Source organism: Bison bison, unplaced genomic scaffold, assembly GCF_000754665.1.
Source record: "Bison bison bison isolate TAMUID 2011002044 unplaced genomic scaffold, Bison_UMD1.0 scf7180017864254, whole genome shotgun sequence".
In the NCBI taxonomy this organism is placed as follows: domain Eukaryota; kingdom Metazoa; phylum Chordata; class Mammalia; order Artiodactyla; family Bovidae; genus Bison; species Bison bison.
The window spans coordinates 9,928,202-9,950,746 of NW_011494826.1; the positions used below are offsets into that span (position 1 = coordinate 9,928,202).

The window sequence follows — 22,545 nt, forward strand, 5'->3', positions numbered from 1 at the left end:
TGTGATCCACACAGTCAAAGGCTTTGGCATAGTCAATAAAGCAGAAATAGATGTTTTTCTGGAACTCTCTTCCTTTTCCCATGATCCAGCAGATGTTGGCATCTGGTTCCTCTGCCTTTTCTAAAACCAGCTTAAACATCTGGAAGTACTGGGGTCCAGCCCCAGCAGGATCCAGGGGTACCCTCAGGATGATGGCTTAGGTGATAAGGATAGCAAAGCGGAGAGCAGGGCTTGATCTTCCTTGATTTACACGGAAAGCCAAGAAAGCTCCTGTGTTCCAAGGAGTCATCCTGAAAGAAGAACAGAGAAAGAAAAGGAGGGAAAAGGAAAAAAAGAATGACACGGGGAGACCAAGCTTCGGTGAGTGAGGCCCATAACTTTATTTTCAAAAGGAACTTTTATTACTTGACTTGTACATAAAGGGAAATGAAAGATGCAAAGTCATACAGAGTCAGCCCAAACATTACATCTGTTTTGTCTTTATCAAAACCAGGATTTTTTCTGCATACCTTTCCCATAAACAATGTTGTGTACATTATCTTCTGGCCTTGGAGGCCTGTGGACATTTTATGACCCTTTTTTGATAAAGGCTGCTCAGCCAGAAAACTTGTTTTCCCTTAAAGTGTTTCTTCTTTATTTCTCCCAGCCTCAGAAAGTACTAAACAGAGTTACATTCTCACAGAGCAAAGGTGCAGTGGTCACAACAAAGAAAGAACCAATTAGCTCAAAGGTCTGATGTGGTTAATTCCAAGGCTGCTGCTTGTTTTTCTTACATTCCAACTATGTTAACCAATGCACTCCCAGGCGCACAACGGATAAGGGATATGGGCACTTGGCAGCAAGTATTGGCCCAATAATGAAGCCCTTTACCAGCACTATCTATTCTAATAATTTTTCATCCCTTAAAGGACTCTATGCTCATTAGGACTTTTAGAATGTTTTGGCTTCCCATGCCTTTCAAGGTTGGGGAGTTGTGAACAATCTTGTGTGTTAATTGCAAGAGTATGGATAAACCTGTCAGGCAAGCTAGAATGCCAACAGAGGGGTTAAAATAGAAATATTCCTTTCATGCCCAGAAGACTTATAAACTAAAGCCCTAAGTTGACTTTTTCCAGAGAAAGGTGGTCGGGGATAGCCCCCTGTTAATGTCAGAAGAGTTGGTGAAAGGCACAAAGTAGTAAGACAGACAGATTCTGGTTTTGGGGTAGATGCTTGAGCAGATTCAGGGGGTCCCTTGAGTTCTGATCAGCCTTGCTCATCAGATCTCTTCCACATGACCTTGTCATGGGTGGGATCTCCCGTGGTGGCTCCTGGCATAAAGTTCAGGTTCATGTATTGCTGAAGCCTGGCTTGAAGAATCTATAAGTGTACTCAAATTTCTTTCTTATAATAAAACAAACAAAACCAAAAATCAACCTTATCTCAAACTTGTGATATCATTTTCCTTCATGGTCAAGTTTCTTGGAAATGTGGGATTGTCTTGCTGTTTCCATTTTCTCACCTCCGTATTCAGTGCAGTGCAATCTAGTTTTCACTATCACTGCTCAGCTGAAATTCTGTTATTTAAGTGAACAGTGAAAACCTACTTACCAAGTCCAATGTATACACACTTTCACTGGTCATCTCTGCAGCATGACCCTTCTGATCCTTTCTTTCTGGAAACTCATTTATTGATTTTTAAAAAATATATTTGTTTATTTAGCTGTGTTGGGTCTTAGTTATGACAGACAGGATCTTTCATTGCAGTGTTCGTGGGCTCAGTAGTTGCGGCGTGCAGGCTTGCTTGCTTCGTGGCATGGGGAATCTTAGTTCCCTGACCAGGGATGGAACTCTCATCCCCAGCATTGCAGGGCAAATTCTTAACCATTGGTCCACCAAGGAAGTCCCCACTTACTGATTTTAATGGCGCTATACCCTCCTCATTCTCCTGCCTCTCTGGATGTTTCTTCTTGTCTGTTGTTTTCCAGAGCCTGTTTTTGTCTTTTCTTCTCATTCTTACACTTAATGTCTGGATTCATAAAGCCACATCTGATGTCTGCATCTTTGTTCTAAGCTTCCAACCTATATATCTAACCACTTACCAAACATCTTCATCTAGGTGTGGTGTATATACTTTATATTTAACATTAAAATGAAATTCCTCTTAGCATAGGTGTGATACTTTTTTACTAAGTCAGGCCCTGGGCTGGGCTTTAGACATACAAAGATAGATAAACTCACATTTCCTCCTCAGGTCTGTTCCTCCTCCTGTCTCCTCTCTTTGGGTGCGTGTTAGCATCCTGACTGAGTCACTCACCATAGGAACCTCATTTGTCATCCTAGTTTTCCTCCACTTGATGTTAATCCTCTTTCTCAAACAACTGTGCATTCACCTCCTGTGCATGCACCTCCCCTGCACCCTCAGTTACTTCCTTACCGGCCCCAGCCTGTCACCCATCCCACTGCCTCCAGAGTGATCTGTCTCAGTTCAGTTCAGTAATTCAGTCGTGTCCAACTCTCTGTGACCCCATGGACGGCAGCACGCTGGGCTTCCCTATCCATCACCAACTCCTGGAGCTTATTCAAACTCATGTCCATCGGGTTGGTGATGCCATCCAACCATCTCATCCTCTGTCTTCCCCTTCTCCTCCTGCCTGTAATCTTTCCCAGCATCAGGGTCTTTTCCAATGAGTCTGTATTTCACATCAGATGGCCAAAGTATTGGAGTTTCAGCTTCAGCATCAGTCCTTCCAGTGAATATTCAGGACTGATTTCCTTTAGGATGGACTGTTTGGATCTCCTTACAGTCCAGGAGACTTTCAAGAGTCTTCTCCAACACCACAGTTCAAAAGCATCAATTCTTCAGTGCTCAACTTTCTTTATAGTCCATACATGACTACTGGAAAAACCACAGCTTTGACTAGATGGACCTTTGTTGGTAGAGTAGCATCTCTGCTTTTTAATATGCTATCTAGGTTGGTCATTGGAGAAGACAATGGCAACCCACTCCAGTACTCTTGCCTGGAAAATCCCATGGACGGAGGAGCCTGGTAGGCTGCAGGCCATGGGGTCGCTAGGAGTCGGACACGACTGAGCGACTTCACTTTCACTTTTCACTTTCATGCATTGGAGAAGGAAATGGCAACCCACTCCAGTGTTCTTGCCTGGAGAATCCCAGGGAAGGGGGAGCCTCGTGGGCAGCCATCTATGAGGTCTCAGAGTCGGACACGACTGAAGCAACTTAGCAGCAGCAGCAGCAGGTTTGTCATAGCTTTTCTTCCAAGAAGCAAGTGTCTTTTAATTTCATGGCTGCAGTCACCATCTGCAGTGATTTTGGAGCCCCCCAAAATAAAGTCTGTCACTGTGTTCATTGTTTCCCCATCTATTCGCCATGAAGTGATGGGACCAGATGCCATGATCTTAGTTTTCTGAATGTTCAGTTTTAAGCCAGCTTTTTCACTCTCCTCTTTCACTTTCATCAAGAGGCTTCTCAGTTCCTCCTTGCTTTCTGCCATATGGTTGGTGTCATCTGCATATCTGAGGTTATTGATATTTGTTCTGGCAATCTTGATTCCAGCTTGTGCTTCATCCAGGGTGGCATTTCGTATGATGTACTCTGCATATAAGTTAAAAAAGTAGGGTGACAATATATAGCCTTGACATACTCCTTTTCCTATTTGGAACCAGTCTGTTGTTCCATGTCTTCTTGACCTGCATACAGATTTCTCAGGAGGCAGGTCAGGTGGTCTGGTATTCCCATCTCTTGAAGAATATTCCACAGTTCATTGTGATCCACACAGTCAAAGGCTTTGGCATAGTCAGTAAAGCAGAAGTAGATGTTTTTCTGAAACTCTCTTGCTTTTTTGATGATCCAAAGGATGTTGGCAATTTGATCTCTGGTTCTTCTGCCTTTTCTAAATCCAGCTTGAACATCTGGAAGTTCTTGGTTCACGTACTGTTGAAGCCTTGCTTGGAGAATTTTGAGCATTACTTTGCTAGCATGTGAGATGAGTGCAATTGTTTGGTAGTCTGGGTCATGAAGATCTTTTCTGTATAGTTCTATGTATTCTTGCCCCCTCTTCTTAATATCTTCTGCTTCTATTAGGTCCATACCATTTCTGTCCTTTATTGTGCCCATCTTTGCATGAAAGATATCCCTTGATATCTCTTAATTTTCTTGAAGAGATCACTAGTCTTTCCCATTCTATTGTTTTCCTCTATTTCTTTGCATTGATCACTAAGGAAGGCTTTCTTATCTCTTCCTGTTCTTCTTTGGAACTCTGCATTCAAATGGGTTTGTCTTTCCTTTTTTTCCCTTTGCCTTTCACTTCTCTTCTTTTCTCAGCCATTTGTAAGGCCTTCTCAGACAACCAATTTGCCTTTTTGCTTCTGTTTAGAAAATGCATATCTGCTGTTATTCTGCTGTGTATGCTCAGTCAGTCATGTTTGACACTTTATGACCCCGTGGACTGGAACCCGCCAGGCTCTTGTGTCCATGGGATTTCCCAGGCAAGAATACTGAGGTGGGTTGCCATCTCCTACTCCAAGGGATCTTCCCGACCCAGGGGATCGAACCTGCACCTCCTGCCTCTCCTGCATTCCCGGTGGTTTCTTTACCACTGTACCAAAGGGGAAGCCTGCCTATGTTATTACCTTGCTTAAGTTCTTCAGTGGGTCTCTCCTTTCTACAAGACAAAGTCTAAATGACCTGGCTTCTCTTTTCTTTACAAGCTTTCTTCCCACCATCCATCCACATGTTCCCTGCTTCTCAGCAACAGTAAATCATACTGTTCTTTCAAAATGCTAGGCTCACTCAAGGATATTTTTCCTCCTCTTGAGGTATGCCAGCCTTTTCTTCTGACTCCCTGCAACATCTCTTCTTGGCAAGCGCCTTCCCCTTTACCTTTGGATCAGTTCGTCTGTCCTTTTCTTGTGAAAGCTTGTTCAACATTCACCGGCATGGTTACCTGCTCCTCCTCTACTCTCCTAGCAACTATAATTTTGGAATTCTGGAATGGTCCCTCCCTCTGGTATTCCAGTCTTTTGTGTCTAATTAGAAGTCACATGGGGTAATGGAAAGAGGTGGGTTTTAAATTCTAACTCTGCCAGCAGGCTGTTTCCTTGCTCATGAGCATAACATTAGCCTTGTGGTTTTGGGGGGTGGGTGATTGAGAGATTCTTGCAGTACCTGGTAAAAAGTGCTTAGTAAATAGTATCTGGTTTTTCTTTCCTTCGGAGGCAGTTATTATTTTTTTTAAAGTAGTCCATGTATGCTCACATTCACTCAGTCCCCTGCAATTCTGTTTTCATCTAGTCATTCTCCTGTAAATGGCTTTTTCAAACAGAACCAGTCACCTGTTTACTGCCATCTTATTTGCCACACAAACCTGATTTTACACATCACTGAATGTCGTCAGCCTTGCCTCCTTCTTAATCATTTCTCCTTTTCGCTTTTCTTCCTAGCTGCCCAACTGCTCCTACTAAGTCTGTTGTTTCTTCTGGCTGCCCTATCAGAGTGACTGTTCTGACTTCCTGGGAGGATGGTGGTAAGCCTGACAGGGATGGGTGGGAATGGCAAGATAAATGGGTGGGTGTGAACTGCACAAATTACTGGGAAGGAGGTATGGAAGGACATCTTGGGTGGACTAAGTTGCATGTCAATGTAAGTCCTGCGTGAAGAACTTTAGGCCGCCTGTCCTTGCTGGGAACTCCTCCCCCCGCCCCTCCAGTTTTCTTTTGTTTTTTCTCATTAGAACCTGAGCATGTATTCAACTGCTGAATGAACCAGAGCTCCTTTGTCCTCAAATTCCTACTGAAATCATTAAAAGAAGGTGTAAATAGGGACAGCTTATATAGCATAGGGACTCCATGATGGGCATTAATCATATGATAGAAACCTGGAGAAAATTTTTCTAACAATGGAACTAAAGGGCTGGCCCACAAAGGCCAATGGGGAGAGGGTCATGACTCTCTCTAATGAGAGAGAGCCTTATTGGGAAGACTGTCCTGCTTTTCAGAACCCCTGCTACCTCTAACTTGGAGGGAGAAGACCTCTGGAAGGAAGAAATTGAGGCTAGGTAGAATAGCTGGTTGAAAATGCCACTAGGTCCCTTTTGATTTTCTGGACTGTTGGCATTGAATTTCTATTCTTAGTGTGAAGAAATCTGACTTTTTATTGCACATCAAGGAAAGATTTGAGTCCTGTGTGGAGAGAGAGTTCTTTTCCAAGGCAACATATCCATCACAACTGAGCAGTTAAGCCCATCTGTGTTCTAAATTTAAGTTTCCTTCTCACTCTACCTAGGCTGATGGTTCTCAGCACTGGTCATAACCAGGCGCACAGAGTCTCTGCCTCCATTGTAGCTTTGCTGACCTCCATCTGAGAGACCTTTCTCTTGCCTTTGCTGGTTTTCCAACACCTATATGGCTTTCCACTTTATTTTGTTAACAGCCTTTTTGCTTCTCAGTCACCATTCTCCCTTGGGCACTTTTGGTAACTGTTCTTGAACTCCTCTGCAACACTATCCAGCAGTCTTGCACATCCAGTTTTAAACCAGTTGTATGCACAACTTTGAATCTGGCAAAGTGGTACCCAGTACAGTTCTTTTTATTCTGTCATCAAATGTGGTATCTGTTTTTTTGGTGAGTTCCAGTGTTCTCCTGTCAGTGGTTGTTCAACACAATTTTGGTATTCTCAAAGAAGATGAGTGCATATCCTTCTACTCAGCCTTCTTGAACTCTTTGCTATTATCAAATGGAAACTTTGGACTCCTTGAAGAGATTCCGGTCACTTCTACCTGGAACTCTTGCCCTTTACTCAGACCATCATTTCATACTGGGTTGACTCATTTCCTTCCTTCTGGTTCTTACTTCAAGCTCAGGCAAGCAAGGATTTGCCCAGGGCCCCTCTGTCAACAGTCAGATGAATTTTTTGAAGGGGAGTTTCCACATCTTGTAGAAAGGGTCACTGAGAAAAATGCATGAACACTTTTGCTGCTAGCCCTGACCTATGGCGCCCACTAATGCAGTGTTGAGCTAGCACTACCTAACATCCTTACCCTGCTCTTTCTCACACTGTCACCTGAGGCTGCAGGCAGTAAGCATGTGAATGAGAAGGTTATTGTTAGTCCATGTCTGGAAAGCCTTCCATACACACACCTGAAGAATTTATCAGTGGGTACAGACATCACAGCAAATTATGGACAAGGTATCGAGTATCACCATCTACCAGATAGATTATTTTTCTCAATTCAGCTTCTGGATATAACACAGTTACTAACTCTCAAGCTGAACCATTATATAAGGAACTTGGCCATGTTAGCAAGATTGTGGGCCAAGCAAGACGCCAGGACCATGAATACCTGTGCACATACTTCTATGCACTGCTTCTCAGTTGGTTTAAAAAAGACTGAGATCTTATTTTGCCTTTTTCTTTGAAATGTCCCTTATGATTTTTTTCAATCCTAATTTTTAAAAACAGAAGTTCAGCTCTAAATTATGTTCTCGAATCAGATTGTTCATGAGTTTTGCAGAAATGAGTATTCTTCACTGATTTCTGGTAGTTCTTAGGAAATGATCGAATGTGGTCATAAGGTGATGGCAAGGTGTCCTCTTGGATTGATTAAGTCAGGAGGTGATAAGGAATATTTTCTCCTTTACCTATATCTGATAATATACACTCTACTCAACTAACATAGCATTGGACTCCTTGATGAAAGAAGAAAAAAGGAGAAGAAAGAGAGAGGAGTGTGTTAGATAGGAGAGGCAGTCATAGAACATAGAAGTTTGTGTGCCAAGTCCTCAGGGCATTTGGAGCTAGTGGTTGGTTCCAGCTCTGGCTAAGCTGTTCTGTCTCAGCATGATGGCCAATTGAGACCTTCTTGCTGGGCTCATCTTCTTTGGATCTTCTGAGAATTTGGAAGTTAGTGCTTTATGCTCATATGATTCCAATGTGCTGAGGACATTTAAGAATGGTAGAGACAGGTGAGCTTGGGGCCTAGGTAAGATGCAGCATAGAAAGATGGTTAAGAGCTCAGATTCTGAAGCCACATTGCCTGAGTTTATGTTCTGTCTATGCTCCTTACAACCTCCACAACCTTGGGAAAGGTACTTCTCTGCTTTCCAGTTTCCACATTTGTAAAATGGGAATGATAATAGTAACCACTTCAAGAGTTCTTATTAGGAGTCAATGAGTTCCTACTTTTAAACTTCTTAGAAAGAGTCCAGCATATAGAAAACACTATATAAACGTTTGTTAAATTAAACTTGAGAAGACCTACTTGCTGGATGTCTCCTCTTAGGTCCTCTCAGCCAGGGATTCTTGGGGGTGGGATTCTTGGGGATGGTAGTGTTTTCCTTCTGGTCCATCAGTGCATGTCTGATTGACTGTTTAGGGCTATGGATTTGTGTGATTTTTATTTTCTTTCAGAATGATAGGCCCATTTCTGAATCTGGAAACTGAATAGTCCCTTGTCTCCAGAGAACAGAAAGGTCCAAGTGTCTTCCTGTTCCTCCCCCTCCACTAACGATATCAGGGATATTGTTAGTCCAGGTTGGGTAGGAATGTCCTGAGCTGCTGCCCATTGGCAAGGTTGATCCAGCCTTTCTGGCATTGCTGGGACACTGCCTAACTTCCCCTGGATGAATTTCTTAAGAGAAAATTCTTCCTCAGGCTGGACCATCTAAGTTCTGGGAATTGATGCAAACAGGATGTAGTAAATTTTGTTATCTTAACTTTTGGTTTCTCATCAGGAGGACCTTACAGCCTTTCACCAGGGCAAGAAGTTTCTGTAAAACACATGCTGGCTTGTTCAAGAAGATCCTACTGAGCCTGCTGTGTTTGGGTAAGGTATTGAGAACCTGTGGAAGTGAGAGACACAGTCATTTCAGAAATATGACCTTCTGTCAAGACTACTCCTAGATGGAAAGAAGCTATACGATGTATAGCTCTTAACTACTTGTAGTGAATTGTAATGTATAGAATTGTACTTCTAGGAATAAGTAAAATCTGAGAATAAGCTATTTTTCAAACTGTACTATTCAATAGACTTAAATATTTCTAAGAATCTGGGCTTGTCTCTATTTGTGTCTTGAGTAGATGAAGGGCGTGGTTCTTGTAGTCTATGAAAAAAGCCTGTAGTATATGTTACTTATTTGCTGGTTTGCCAATAAGACCAATGATATAAAATGTTTCTAAAGCATAGCAAACCTTTTGGGAATTCACTGGCAGTCCAGTGGTTAGGACCCAGCACTTTTACTGTTGGGGCCCCAGGTTTGATCTCTGGTGTGGGAACTAAGATCCTGCAAGCCATGAGACACAGCAAAAAAAACCAGCCAACCAAATAAACAAACAAAACACATAGGAAACCTCTGTTTAAAATATGCTGTCAATGATGTATGGGGCTTTGACGTCAATATTAGAGGCAGCTGGGATGGTGAAGATAAAAATTATATGTTGGGGTGAGTCAGGGAGCCATAAAATGAGGACCGTATGGCTGTTCTTCCTAGTAGTAGCCTGCTTCCATGCCTCTGCTCAAGAGGAAAGGTTAAAATGACTGGGGTTATAAAGTTTTGAGAAAAGATGATTTTTTTAAGTGTATAAAAGTAGGTGCTGATGAAGTCCATACCAAGGAATAGAAAGAGGATACCAGATAAAATAGAAAGGAATGAGATTTCATCAGGGACAAATTAAAATATGCAGCAGTCAAACTAAGCTGGTTACTCTGAATCCCCCAAGAAAACAGCTAGCCATCTACCCTGGCGTTGGGAAGTGCCGCTCAGTCTGACAGGGCTGGTGGTAAGGTTGCTGGAGGGTTTTTCCTGCCTTACCCAGACATTCACGGCTCAGTCTTCATTGGTTCCTAGGGTCTCTGCCTTGCTGATCCTTACTTTGTACTTTCTGTTTTTAGCTTATGCTGCCTACTTCCTGGCAGCTTGCATCTTGGATTTCCACAGGGCACTGGCCTTGTTCGTCCTCACTTGTTTGGTGCTTTTGGTCCTGGTTCACCGCTTTCTGAAAAGGCTCTTTGGTGAAAAATTGACGAGATGTCTCAAGCCCCTTGAAAACTCCCGCCTGAAGTTTTGGATGAAATGGTAAGATAATCTCAATATCCCTGGTCCCACAACTTGTCTTAAACCCCAAACCATTACCCTTTTCCTCCTTTCCTGGTTTCTGAGCTGTCTGAGAAAAGTTCTCCTATACTTTACAAAACCAAGGCTCAGGGAGCAAATAGCAGTGGGCTTCTGAGCACTGAACTTAGTCCAGTTTCTTACAATCTCCTATCTTAATATTGCTTGCAGGTCAGGAGGGGTTACATTTCAGGGAAGGGTTTTAGCCTGTTTATTGTCAGGGTTGGTGTCGGAAATGAGAAAAACCATATTCCTCTTCACAGAAGTAATCAAGGCAAAGCTGCATTAAACTGTCAAATTGATTTGGTGCTCATGTGTTTCTCCTTTAATTTCTGGATACCTTTTATCCTCTTTTCCCCTCTAGTCCTCCAGACTTCCTGTACCCACAGGTGTCTCATAATTCCCTAGAGTTTAGCACTGTTTAGTGTATACTGGACCAAATGCTACAGCAGCCACAGCTCATTTAACTAACTATGGCGTGCACGTGTCCTTTGATCACAGACCTAGGGTGAGCGAATGACTTTCAGACTCCCTGTATGTTCCTCTTTTCTGCCTTTTGTCCAGTGGATGCACAGAAAATAGCTGTTAAGAATGTTTGCAACAGTGATCATTTGGAGAAACACCCCAGACTACAGCCTAAATTTCGGATCATTGATTTATTTGACACTGAAGAGATAGAGCTGAAGTACTTTCTTCATTAGCAGGATGGATTCTGGAAGCCAGATTTAATTCACTTTGAGTTCACAGAGAGAACAGCCCCAGTATTCAACCCTGACCTGTCCTCTATCCTGTTGTCATTGTTGTTCCTGCAGCATCTCAATGGACAGTGTGTGTGTTTTGGTTTTCTTTTCTTTTCACATGTGATTTGCCCTCTAATTCTTACTCCTTGAACTGAAATGACTCCAACACTCAGACTTGAGGAGACTAGTTTGTGTACTGACTGTGCATGTTTGGTACATCAAGGGACCATAAGGCCATAAGTCATTGATTTGTGGCTTAGCCTTAGCCTTTATTCTGCCCCTTCAAGTGGTTGGAAACTGGTTGGAGATCCGTAGGGGACTTTTCCTTCTTCTTTTGAAAATATTTTGGTTTTGCATTAGAGCAATCTCGAAGAATAAGTCTTTTTGTTACTGATATGATAGATTGAGGAAGTCATGAGATTTATGTCCTCAGATTGGACTCTTTGACCTTCCATCTGTGAGTAAAAGAGTTGAGGGGAGGGGAGAGGTGGTAACTGGGAAACCACCAGATGAATGATTCTAAAGACATGTCTCTGTGTCTAACCTATTGTGTTTATCCTTTTGATGAATTTATCCATTTGATGAGTTTCTGGTTTTTAGAGGTTAAGTTGATTATTTCTTATTCATTCAGTGAGTTGATGGCATTATCCTGAAATTCCCTCTCCAGGGTGTTGGCAGGAGTCTCCTTGATTGGCCTTATCCTGTGGCTGGCTCTGGACACAGCCCAAAGGCCAGAGCAGCTGATCTCCTTTGCGGGAATCTGCATGTTCATCATCATCCTCTTTGCCTGCTCCAAACACCATAGCGCAGTGAGTTTGGGTTATGCAGGGGTGGGCATAGTAATACCGAGCCAAGGACCATTTGTTATTAATTACAAAGTACATGTGCCAAGTATTGATTACAAAGGCACAGAACTGAGTTCTTAACAATCTCTGGAATTTTCTCCTTTGATAATTTTGCTCTTAAGTGAAGTTTAAGGTTCTAAGAGGCCCTGGACCACTTATTTACAAACTGAGTCTTGATATCAATTTTGTGGATGCAGGCTGGTGTTAAAGACAAAACAAAACAAAACAAAAAATAAAGAAGGAAAGAAAGAAAATAGAATACAGTAGAGAATCAACTAGTACTGCACATAGTAATATTAAAGCATTGGTTTATGATGCTTTTATGTATGTGTCTGTGTGTCTGACTGTGGGTCAGATCTAACCTGTAGGTGTAAGTTTAAAAAACATATATATGTATGTGGCTCTTTGTATATCACTACCCGGTACCACATTCTCTCTACTCCCATCTTACCCCAGATTTACTGTTAACACCCTAGATTGGTTCCAGAGTACATATACCCATGTTTAAAACGCCAGCCAGGTAATTAACAAGTCTGATTTAGAACTCACATTGGAATAATGTTCTTTTTGGTCCCAGGTGTCCTGGAGGGCAGTGCTTTGGGGCCTAGGTCTTCAGTTTGTCTTTGGGATCTTGGTCATCAGAACTGATCCTGGATTTAATGCATTTCAGTGGCTGGGAGAACAGGTTCAGGTATGAGAAATCGAATGTGAGGGCACTGCTCTTTGCAAACCCTAGAGAAAGGAGATTGGGGGAAAACATGAGATCACACTGTGTCTTGTTAATGAGATCTGGTAGGAAAGGAGAGAGTACATGGGGGTACAGCTAAGCATAGGAATGAAGAGAACTGAACTGCTGAGTCCTCTGTCCTTCACTGAGTAACTCACAGGGACATAGACTGCTTCCCATGCTGTCAAAGGGAGGCCAACTTCAGTGGCAGCAGTAGGTCCAAGTCATACATAAGGCTGATCTTATCTTCCTTGTGTCTTTTGTGACTTCACTTTTGTTATCTCTCTCTCCTTTTTCTTTCAGATTTTCCTCAGCTATACAGTGGCTGGCTCCAGTTTTGTTTTTGGGGATGTTCTGGTCAAAGATGTCTTCGCCTTTCAGGTCATGTCTGTTTCATGAGCAAGAAAGAGGGTCAGTGGTGGTGGGTGGGGGGTGGGAAGAGGGATAAAACAGATGATGAAGATGTATGTCCAAGAAATCAGACAGTTTGTATACCAATGACCCTAAGAAGAGGATTTGATCCCATTCGTATAGGAAGCAGTGTCAATCTCTTGCCCTTTGTTCAGTGCCATACTGAAATTGGAATGAAATAGGGGTGGGAGAGGAAGGTTCAGAAAACATCTTCTTGTGGCTTAGTATTGATGGCATAATAGATTTGCAGTACACTTAAAATTTATTCCTAAACTAGCTTGTGTTTAAATATCCACTGAGTATCTATACTGTATCAGCTGCACTTGGGATGATGGGAAGTTATCTTACATGCCTGAAACACAGTTTGCTTATGGCATGTTCATTGTAGGATCTCACTGCCTGCCCCATCATTCTCATTACAGGCCTTACCCATCATTCTTTTCTTTGGATGTGTGATGTCCATCCTTTACTACCTGGGCCTTGTGCAGTGGGTTGTTCAGAAGGTGAGTCATTCTGCTATTCATCCAGGAGGTGGGCTTTTATCGTGTGATCTGTCAAGAGGCATGAAGATGATACTTACTTTGAAAAAGAAGGCTTATATTTCATATCTTGAGCATTAGAACTAATGTGAAAAGCACACTCTTTCAAGCGTGCCTGATATCAGATGGTCAGGACCAGGCCCTGGGCAGGGTGAGGGGCACAGCAAGGAGAAAAAAATGGGCTGAGCTACCACTTCATACTGAGTTTTAATTTATTTTTTCTGGAAGCAAAGAGCCCTGAGTTCTGGTCCAGGATCTGTTTGTAATTTGCTTTGTGATCTCAGCCTTGTTACTCTTCTCTAGGCCTTAATTTCATTACCAATGTTAATGGAGGAGGGGTTTTGCTGGATACACTCTGAGATTTCTGCTAATGTTAATGTTTTGGGTGTTTGCATCCCTTTAGATTGCTTGGTTTTTGCAAATCACCATGGGCACCACTGCCACAGAGACCCTGGCTGTGGCAGGAAACATCTTTGTGGGTATGGTAAGCATCCTGAGGATTTTGATCTTTTCTCTGGGGAATAGAAAGTATGGCAGACAATAGGCTGAGAAATGTATGCTTTCCTTTTGAAAAGTCAGATAAATGAAGACTCTATGTGGAGCCACTCATTCTCTGATGAAACAAAATTCAGAAGCTCAAAGGAAATGCAACTCATTGCTTTCACCCTTCATCTCTAATGATACTTACGTGATGTGTGTAATGGGGACATACTTAACCACAGATCTAACTTCTTACACAGGGATTTAGGGAAATGTCCTGGTCTAAATCGTCCCCCTTCAGGGACTATGAAAGGTGTCTCCTCCATATTCTGGTCTCTTCCAGTGACCTTTGTTTTCCAGGGTCTCTAAGGAGCCTTGCTCAGGGCCAACACCAAAGCTCTTCCCCATAATACTTTTTTGATACATTTGTCTATATGGAGTAGGTGCTCAGTATATGCTACTGACTGATCAACTTAACACTAGGGAAATGGCTTGTCAAACTGACAAGGAATTAGTATTGAAGTCTTTCTCTCCTAAGGTCCTAGGCTGATTAACTGTATTTGAAATGGTCTCAGAGTACTTCTATATATTTGTAGCATAGCATGCAACATTTTGTTGAAATTCTCCATAATCAATTTGATTTCCTCTGCTAGACTATGAAGTCTTAAGAGTAGGAACTTTGCCCTGTTCATATAATGTCCCTGTCATCTCCTATACCACTAAGCACATAGTTATCATTCTTTAAATAGTAAATATTACCTATTTTACAATACTAGATATAGTTTGCATAGTTGGGCCTTCATAATTTCATACCATCTTCACAAACGTTTCTTTTGATTGTTTCATCAACATTGGGCTTCATTCATGTAGCAGTTCATTTAATGAATACTTTTTAAGCAGTTAATAGTTATTAGTAAGTACACTGTACTCCTTAAATTCATCCAATAAGTATACAGTTTTAGACTGAGAACCTACAAAAGAAATATACCATTTGTCATCTATAGAATTCTAATTTTTAAATAGATGAGACAAACACATATGAAAACACATAGAACAATGCCAGCCAGGATATAATTAGGTATTAGAGGGAGTGAGCTAGACACTAGGAGAGCCTATGAGCAGAGCTCAGAGTTTGAAGGGCATCCACACTGGAGGGCTATGCACCCAGGGCTGGGATGGGCACTCTGGGGTGGGAAACTGTACCCCTCTTGAATCTGACTTTCTCCGTCTTATTTTTAGACGGAGGCACCTCTGCTCATCCGTCCATACCTTGCAGACATGACACTCTCTGAAATCCACGCAGTGATGACTGGAGGGTTTGCCACCATTTCAGGCACTGTGTTGGGAGCCTTCATATCCTTTGGGGTAAGCATAGTCTGTTTGATCACTCCTGGGTGAGCCCAAGTCTGGGTTCTGTAGATGCTGACTCCTAAGTCTGGCCTTACAGATTGACGCATCATCCTTGATTTCTGCCTCTGTGATGGCTGCCCCTTCTGCTCTTGCTTTGTCAAAGCTGGTATATCCGGAAGTAGAGGAGTCGAAGTTCAAGAATAAGGAGGGGGTAAAATTGCCCCGTGGGTGAGTCCAACGAAGCATATAATTTGGGAGATGGTGAGGTCATGTGCAGAATCAAGAGTGGTGCTGTGGTTCAAGGCTCCAAGTCTCCCGGAGAGGGAATAATATGATTCCATATCTCCTTGTGTCTACCTCTGCCTCTAGCTATTCATGTTGATTTGTTTCTTTTGTTTAACCCTGCCATTTCCTCTGCCTTCTGCATGCCATTATCCTCTGTTCTTTGTGTCAGTAGAATTTCATGGTGATTGAATTTGATACTGTGAAAATTAGTAATTTCCACAGAAAGGGTCACTAGGAACCCCCATCACCTCTTAAGCTGTTCTTGCACTCTCCTTTTGCACTCCTGCACTCCTGGGGCACTGAGACATCTCTTTTCTGAGGGGCTGAGATTACTTTAGACACCGTGTTCTTCCCTTCTGCCCAATGACCACAGGAAGGAGAAGAATGTCCTGGAAGCTGCCAGCAATGGAGCCACAGATGCTGTAGGCCTTGCTAGTAACGTAGCAGCCAACCTGATTGCCTTTTTGGCTGTGTTGGCCTTCATCAATGCTGCCCTCTCCTGGCTAGGGGAAATGGTAGACATACAGGGACTCACTTTTCAGGTAATGGATTCCATTTACCTGGGCGGTCCTTCTAGGGTGTGTTTATGAAGTCCTTGAATTGCACATGTCTTCTGACCCGGAGTGAGCTAAGGGAGCATGGCAGGGAGAAGGGGTTAGGGGACTGAATCAAGGTTCCAGAGAAGTCCTGGGCTCCTGATGTGAGATATCTCTTTCTCTCACCCAGGTCATCTGCTCCTATGTCTTAAGGCCCATGGTTTTCATGATGGGTGTCGAGTGGGCAGACTGTCCAATGGTGGCTGAGATGGTGGGGATGAAATTCTTCACGAACGAGTTTGTGGCCTATCAGCAACTGTCTCAGTACAAAAACAAGCGTCTCTCTGGAGTGGAGGAGTGGATCGAAGGCAAGAAGCAGTGGATTTCTGTAAGTGCCAGTCTGGAAAAGCATAAACAGTCTGTGGACAGATACAAAGTATTACACAAAAGTTTGTCTCACACACACAGATCCCTCTTCAGGGTCCCAGGCCTGACCCTAGGAAGAGTCAGGATCAAAGCAAGAGTCTGACCCAAAGCAAGAGCGTAACAGTGTGCTTAGCTTCTGTGCCTGAGCTGCCCTGAGGTCATTTCCCCCCCTCCCCCACCCCGCTCCACACTGACCCAGCTTCTCTCATAGATTTCATAGGCTCTGAAGGCTTAGACAAGAACACTGGGCAAGAAACCAGGGTGGTTTTCATGTCATTATCCCTGGAATAACTCAGGGATTGGTTATTTTCTGAGCATCCTTTCCACATTCCTTAGAGTGGTATGGACAAGATTAGGGGTTCTAAGTACTCTGGAACTTCTATAATGATTATACAACTGCACACATGGGACTGAGTTTATTTATTTTTGTTTTCCCTAGGTGAGAGCTGAAATCATTACAACGTTTTCACTCTGTGGATTTGCCAATCTTAGTTCCATAGGAATCACACTGGGAGGCTTGAGTGAGTTAATTCTTTTTCCCAGCTACCCAATATGCCAGCCAGGTCCCAGCATCTATAGTAGGCAGCCCTGGTGCTTCAGTACAAGTTGAGCCCAGATAGAGAAGCTGATGTGAAATGGTCCTCTCCATTGGCAGTTAATTTGGAGTTCAAGTAATCATGCTACCTGGCTATGTGTGGAGCCAAGGCTGGGTTTAGAATCTCAACTTCTGTTATTTTTTTTTTCCTCCCTGTTGGAGGCCCAAGAAACCAATTTTATTTTTCTTTTTCCTATGAGGAACACTATAATGGTATTATTTTTATTTTACCACTAAATGGACATAGTACATAAATAAGTAAAAGTATTTTGTTTTTTTTCAGTAGTGAAGGTACTTTCTGAAATTATGCTGCTCACCAGTTGACTTCATAGAAATAGGCCTTGTGCAAGGAATCAGAACAAATAAAAACAGAGACATATAAGGTAGATAGATAGAGCAAGTGCTGTGAAGTGTTGGAATTAAAACTACAAGTCACCAGCTGTAGGAGGAATGAGTATTTTAAGCATACACAGATTACATTTAGATTGCTAAGAATATTGCTAAATGGCGATGGTTGGAGGAAATAATATGAAGAAAGTGGAGCTGTCTTTGAAGGCTGGGCAAAGAGAACTAGTGGATTCCAAGAGTTTGGAAGATCGTTGGGCTCCAAAATCACTGCAGATGGTGACTGTAGCCATGAGATTAAAAGACGCTTGTTCCTTGGAAGAAAAGCTATGACAAACCTAGACAGTATATTAAAAAGCAGACACTTTCCTTTGCTGACAAAGGTTCGTCTAGTCAAAGCTATGGTTTTTCCAGTAGTCAAGTATGGATGTAAGAGTTGGACCATAAAGAAAGCTGAGCGCCGAAGAATTGATGCTTTTGAACTGTGGTGCTGGAGAAGACTCTTGAGAGTCCCTTGGACTGCAAGGAGATCCAGCCAGTCAATCCTAAAGGAAATCAGTCCTGAACATTCATTTGAAAGGACTAATGTTGAAGCTGAAGCTCCAATACTTTGGCCCCCTGATGTGAGGAGCCGACTCATTGAAAAAGACCCTGATGCTAAGAAAGGTTGAGGGCAGGAGGAGAAGGGGATGACAGAGGACAGGATGGTTGGATCAGTATGAGCAAGCTCTGGGAGTTGGTGAAGGACAGGGAAGCCTGGCGTGCTGCAGTCCATGGGGTTGCAAAAAGTTGGACATGACTGAGTGACTAAAGAACAACAAATAAGAAAAATACAGCTTAGTGTGTTCATTTTTTATTTCACTCATGTTCTGGGCTAGAATCATTAAGTTGATTTACTTGGTAGCTGATCAAACAATTTAAAGGTGAAACAGTTTCCTTTCAGTTTCTTTTCCCCTTCTGTCACACAGTTGTCTGTCTTCTAATTCTGATGCCCGATTACCACCTGACTGTGAGATTAACATCTAGTGGTGGAATACGCACCACATGACTAAGGCTTAGATGAATGTTGCTAGTCTCATCTCTCTGGCTCAAAATTGTCTAATTCTGTCCACCCTAAGCATGCCAATGGCAACCCACTCCAGTACTCTTGCCTGGAAAATCCCATGGACGGAGGAGCCTGGTGGGCTGCCGTCTATGGGGTCGCACAGAGTAGGACACGACTGAAGCAATTTAGCAGTAGCAACAGCAAGCATGCCAATTTCAACTAGTGAACACCCAAGGCATTTGTACTGTCTGGAGCAGTGCAGAGCTTTTCTTGGTTCAGATACATCTTAGGAATGTTCACAGAACCACGGAAGTTAGAGTCAGACGCACCATCCTTGACCTGGGGAGTGTCTAAGTTAGTGACCTATGAATACATATACTTCTAAGCACACCACTGGCAAGCATCTGGTGGTTGGCAGTAAGAATGCGATTCATCTGCTGTGTTTTGATACTCAGCATTCTTCTAATCAGGTTTCATGGGTATACCCAGTTGCCTGGCAGGGAAGAGATTGAATTGTTTTGTTTTGTTGTCTGCAGCATCAATGGTACCCCACCGGAAGAGTGACTTGTCCAAGGTTGTGGTCAGTGCCCTCTTCACAGGGGCCTGTGTATCCCTTATCAGTGCCTGTGTGGCAGGTAAGTGTCCTAGCTTAGTCTCAGAATAACTGATTTAACCATCCGTCTCACATATGCATGGAAAAGACTTCAAATCTACAGTATTCTCAATTTATACCCAGAGAATTAAAAGCCTTAAGGAACATGTGTAAAATCTTCCCCTTAGCATCTCTGTCTCCTTTATCCAGGAATCCTCTATGTTCCCAGGGGAGCAGAAACTGACTGTGTCTCCTTCCTAAACATGAGTTTCACCAACCGAACCTATGAGACCTATGTGTGCTGCAGAGAGCTCTTTCAGAGGTGAGTGAGCACTGGATCCCTGCTCGAGTCTCCTCTCTTATGCTCTCTTTCACTCAGGAATTTCTAGGATTGGAGAAAAGTAAGGTCTTGAGGGTAATCACATGGATACTGAAGAGAACATATAAGAAGGGGGATAGGTATTTGTGGTGGTCTAGATCTCTCTTCTTTTCTGTTATTAGATGCATACTCACTATTGGCTCTAGTATGGACAAATCATCAGTTTTACAAATGACAATATCTTGTATTGATGGGGTACTGAGAAGTGGAGGGGCAGCAGAAGAAGTAAGGGAGGGTGATTTCCCTGATCAGAAGTGAAGTATTTATTGTGATTTGAATATAGATAGGTTGTAGGTGAAGGTTGACAGTGGTCCTGAGTGGCCCAAAACTTAAGAGCTTCTTCAGACAGAAATGAAGACTGAGACAGATAAAGTTGAATTGATAAAATCACAATGCGTTCAGGTAGTGTAAAAATGAACTTGTTTACCAATTCGTGGGATATTATTAGAATAGTTTTCTGGTTCTGTGTGTAAGGAACTCAGAGGTCACCACTCCATCTTAAGACGAAAGTGAAAAAAAGCTGAACAGTCTGAAAAATCAATAACTCTTCTTGAATCTGTAAGAAACACAAGGCAAACTGCAGACCCCAAGATTGGAGCAACAGGCAAACACAGGGAGTCATGGTTTACCGGAGCCACAGAAACCCGTGCAGGGGCAGGAAAACCAGAAACTGCAGTTGCTGAAGCCTCGGGGAGGACAAAGCTGTGTTAAAAACTCTGAGGGGACCCATTTCTCAGGGGAAACCCCACACTTTTGGAATTTTTACCTCTTGGAACTACACTAGGTTCTCATAGTAAATATCAGACAAAACCCCCCTCATGCTTCTGGCAGGTGGAGGGGGAAAGGAACTATTTTGAAATACACCAAAGCACTCTTTTTTTAAACAAGACCTGCCTTTAGGAAAAACTAATTAACCAAAGCCTAACCACCTGGGGTATTATCAGAGTCCACCTGACCTAGAAAAAGAGAAATACCCAACTGCAGCCCACTCTAGCCATCTCGTCCCATTCAAGGAGGGAGGAAAGACTGAGAAACACTTGTGAAGTTCAGAGTTCAGAGGCACAGGCTAACTAAAAGGCTGAGGCCTAACCACAGGACAATAGAATGCCTCCCCTCCCCAACATCTCACCACTACATTGCTAAGGTCTATTTACAGCTGTTCCTTTTATGGGTATGTCATGTCTAGTTATCAAGAAGAAATTACAAAACACACTAAAAGGCAAAAAACACAATTTGAGGGGACAGAGCAAGCATCAAAACCAGACATGGCAGAGATTTTCAGATTATCAGAGTGGGAATTTTGAACAGCTATGATTAATATGGATCTTCCCTAGTGGCTCAGTGGTAAAGAATCCACCTGCCAGTGTAGGAGACACGGGTTCCAACCCTGGATTGGGAAGATCCCTGGAGAAGGAAATGTCAACCTACTCCAGTATTCTTGCCCGGAAAATTCCATGGAGAGAGGAGCCTGGAGGGCCACAGTCCATGGGGCCACAAACGAGTTGGACATGACTTAGTGACTAAACAACAATGATTACTACACTAAGGGCGCTAATGGATAAAGTAGGCAGCGTGCAAGAACAGATGAGCAATGGAAGTACAGAGATACAGGAATCTTAAGAAAGAACCAAAAGGAAATACTGCAGATCAAAAACACTGTAACATAAGTGATGAATGCCTTTGAATAGCTTATTAGTAGACTAAGCACATCTGAGAAAAGCACTTCCAGCTTGAAGATATATCAGCAGAAATCATCAAAACTGAAAAGCAAAGAGAACAAAGACTGGGAAAAAAAATTAAAATAGAACATTTAAGGATTATGGGACAACTTCAAAAGGTGTAACATGTACGTAATATGAATACCAAAAGGAGAAGAAGAAATATTCGAAACAATTATGACTGAGAATTTCCCCAAATTAATGTCAGGCACCAAATCACAGATCTGGGAAGCTCAGAGAACATCAAGCAGGATAAATGCCAAGAGAACTATACTTAAACATATCATTTTCAAGTGATAGAAAATCAAAGACAAAGAAAAAATACCAAAAGAAGTCAGTTGAAAACTAAAGGGAGTATATCATAAGCTAAAAGAATTAGTTACAGGACCCAGAAAGGAAAGATCTGAGGAACTGCAAAAGATCTTTGGTTCTGCAAAAGCAAAAGGTGTGTGTACTTGTACTGATATGTGGGTGAATAAAGAGTTCTGGAAAATGAGGCTAAAAGATCTTATAAGGCCTTCTATAAAGTGCTATGGAGAAGGCAGTGGCACCCCACTCCAGTACTCTTGCCTGGAAAATCCCATGGACAGAGGAGCCTGGTAGGCTGCAGTCCAGCGGGTTGTGAAGAGTCGGACACTACTGAGCGACTTCACTTTCACTTTTCACTTTCATGCATTGAAGAAGGCAATGGCAACCCACTCCAGTGTTCTTGCCTGGAGAATCCCAGGGACGGGGGAGCCTGGTGGGCTGCCATCTCTGGGGTCGCACAGAGTCGGACACGACTGAAGTGACTTAACAGCAGCAGCAGCATGAAGTGCTAAGGAATTTAGATTTGGACTTACAGAATTCTGAACACATGCTGAGATGTTTTTTCAAAAGATCATGTTGGGTAGCCATTTGGATGTTGGGGAGACCAATAAACACATTGCTGTAATACTCTCAAGTAGTAGATGATGAGAGCTGATACTAAGTAGTTGTGAGGATGAAGATACATTAGACTAAGGAGAATCAATAGGATTGTTTATTGAACGGAAGAAAAGGGTAAGGAAGAGAAAGGAGTCTCAAATGTCTGTACCCTTTCTGGCTCGGGCAAGTAGATCTAAGGGCTGCCATTTATTAACTGACAAGAAGGGGATTGATTCTGGGAATGGGAGTAAAGGGGAGAGATTATGGCTTAATTCAGGTAAATATGTTGATTTAGCGGAGAAGGCAACGGTACCCCACTCCAGTACTCTTGCCTGGAAAATCCCATGGACGGAGGAGCCTGGTAGGCTGCAGACCATGGGGTCGCTAAGAGTCGGATACGACTGAGCGACTTCACTTTCACTTTTCACTTTCATGCATTGGAGAAGGAAATGGCAACCCACTGCAGTGTTCTTGCCTGGAGAATCCCAGGGACGGGGGAGCCTGGTGGGCTGCCATCTA

General features: G+C 42.8%; 1 protein-coding gene across 2 annotated transcripts in view; it reads left to right on the forward strand.

The window, feature by feature from the left end:
* SLC28A2 (solute carrier family 28 (concentrative nucleoside transporter), member 2) overlaps positions 1-22,545 on the forward strand; it is a 35,493-nt gene that overhangs the window by 5,239 nt on the left and 7,709 nt on the right. For both annotated transcript variants that reach the window (XM_010847752.1, XM_010847753.1), the window contains exons 4-17: positions 8,731-8,822; positions 9,888-10,071; positions 11,515-11,656; positions 12,270-12,383; positions 12,723-12,800; positions 13,253-13,333; positions 13,773-13,853; positions 15,089-15,214; positions 15,297-15,427; positions 15,858-16,026; positions 16,211-16,408; positions 16,886-16,967; positions 18,968-19,066; positions 19,234-19,345. In XM_010847752.1, coding sequence (XP_010846054.1) covers positions 8,731-8,822; positions 9,888-10,071; positions 11,515-11,656; positions 12,270-12,383; positions 12,723-12,800; positions 13,253-13,333; positions 13,773-13,853; positions 15,089-15,214; positions 15,297-15,427; positions 15,858-16,026; positions 16,211-16,408; positions 16,886-16,967; positions 18,968-19,066; positions 19,234-19,345 — 1,689 coding nt within the window. The remainder of the gene's footprint in view (positions 1-8,730; positions 8,823-9,887; positions 10,072-11,514; positions 11,657-12,269; positions 12,384-12,722; positions 12,801-13,252; positions 13,334-13,772; positions 13,854-15,088; positions 15,215-15,296; positions 15,428-15,857; positions 16,027-16,210; positions 16,409-16,885; positions 16,968-18,967; positions 19,067-19,233; positions 19,346-22,545) is intronic.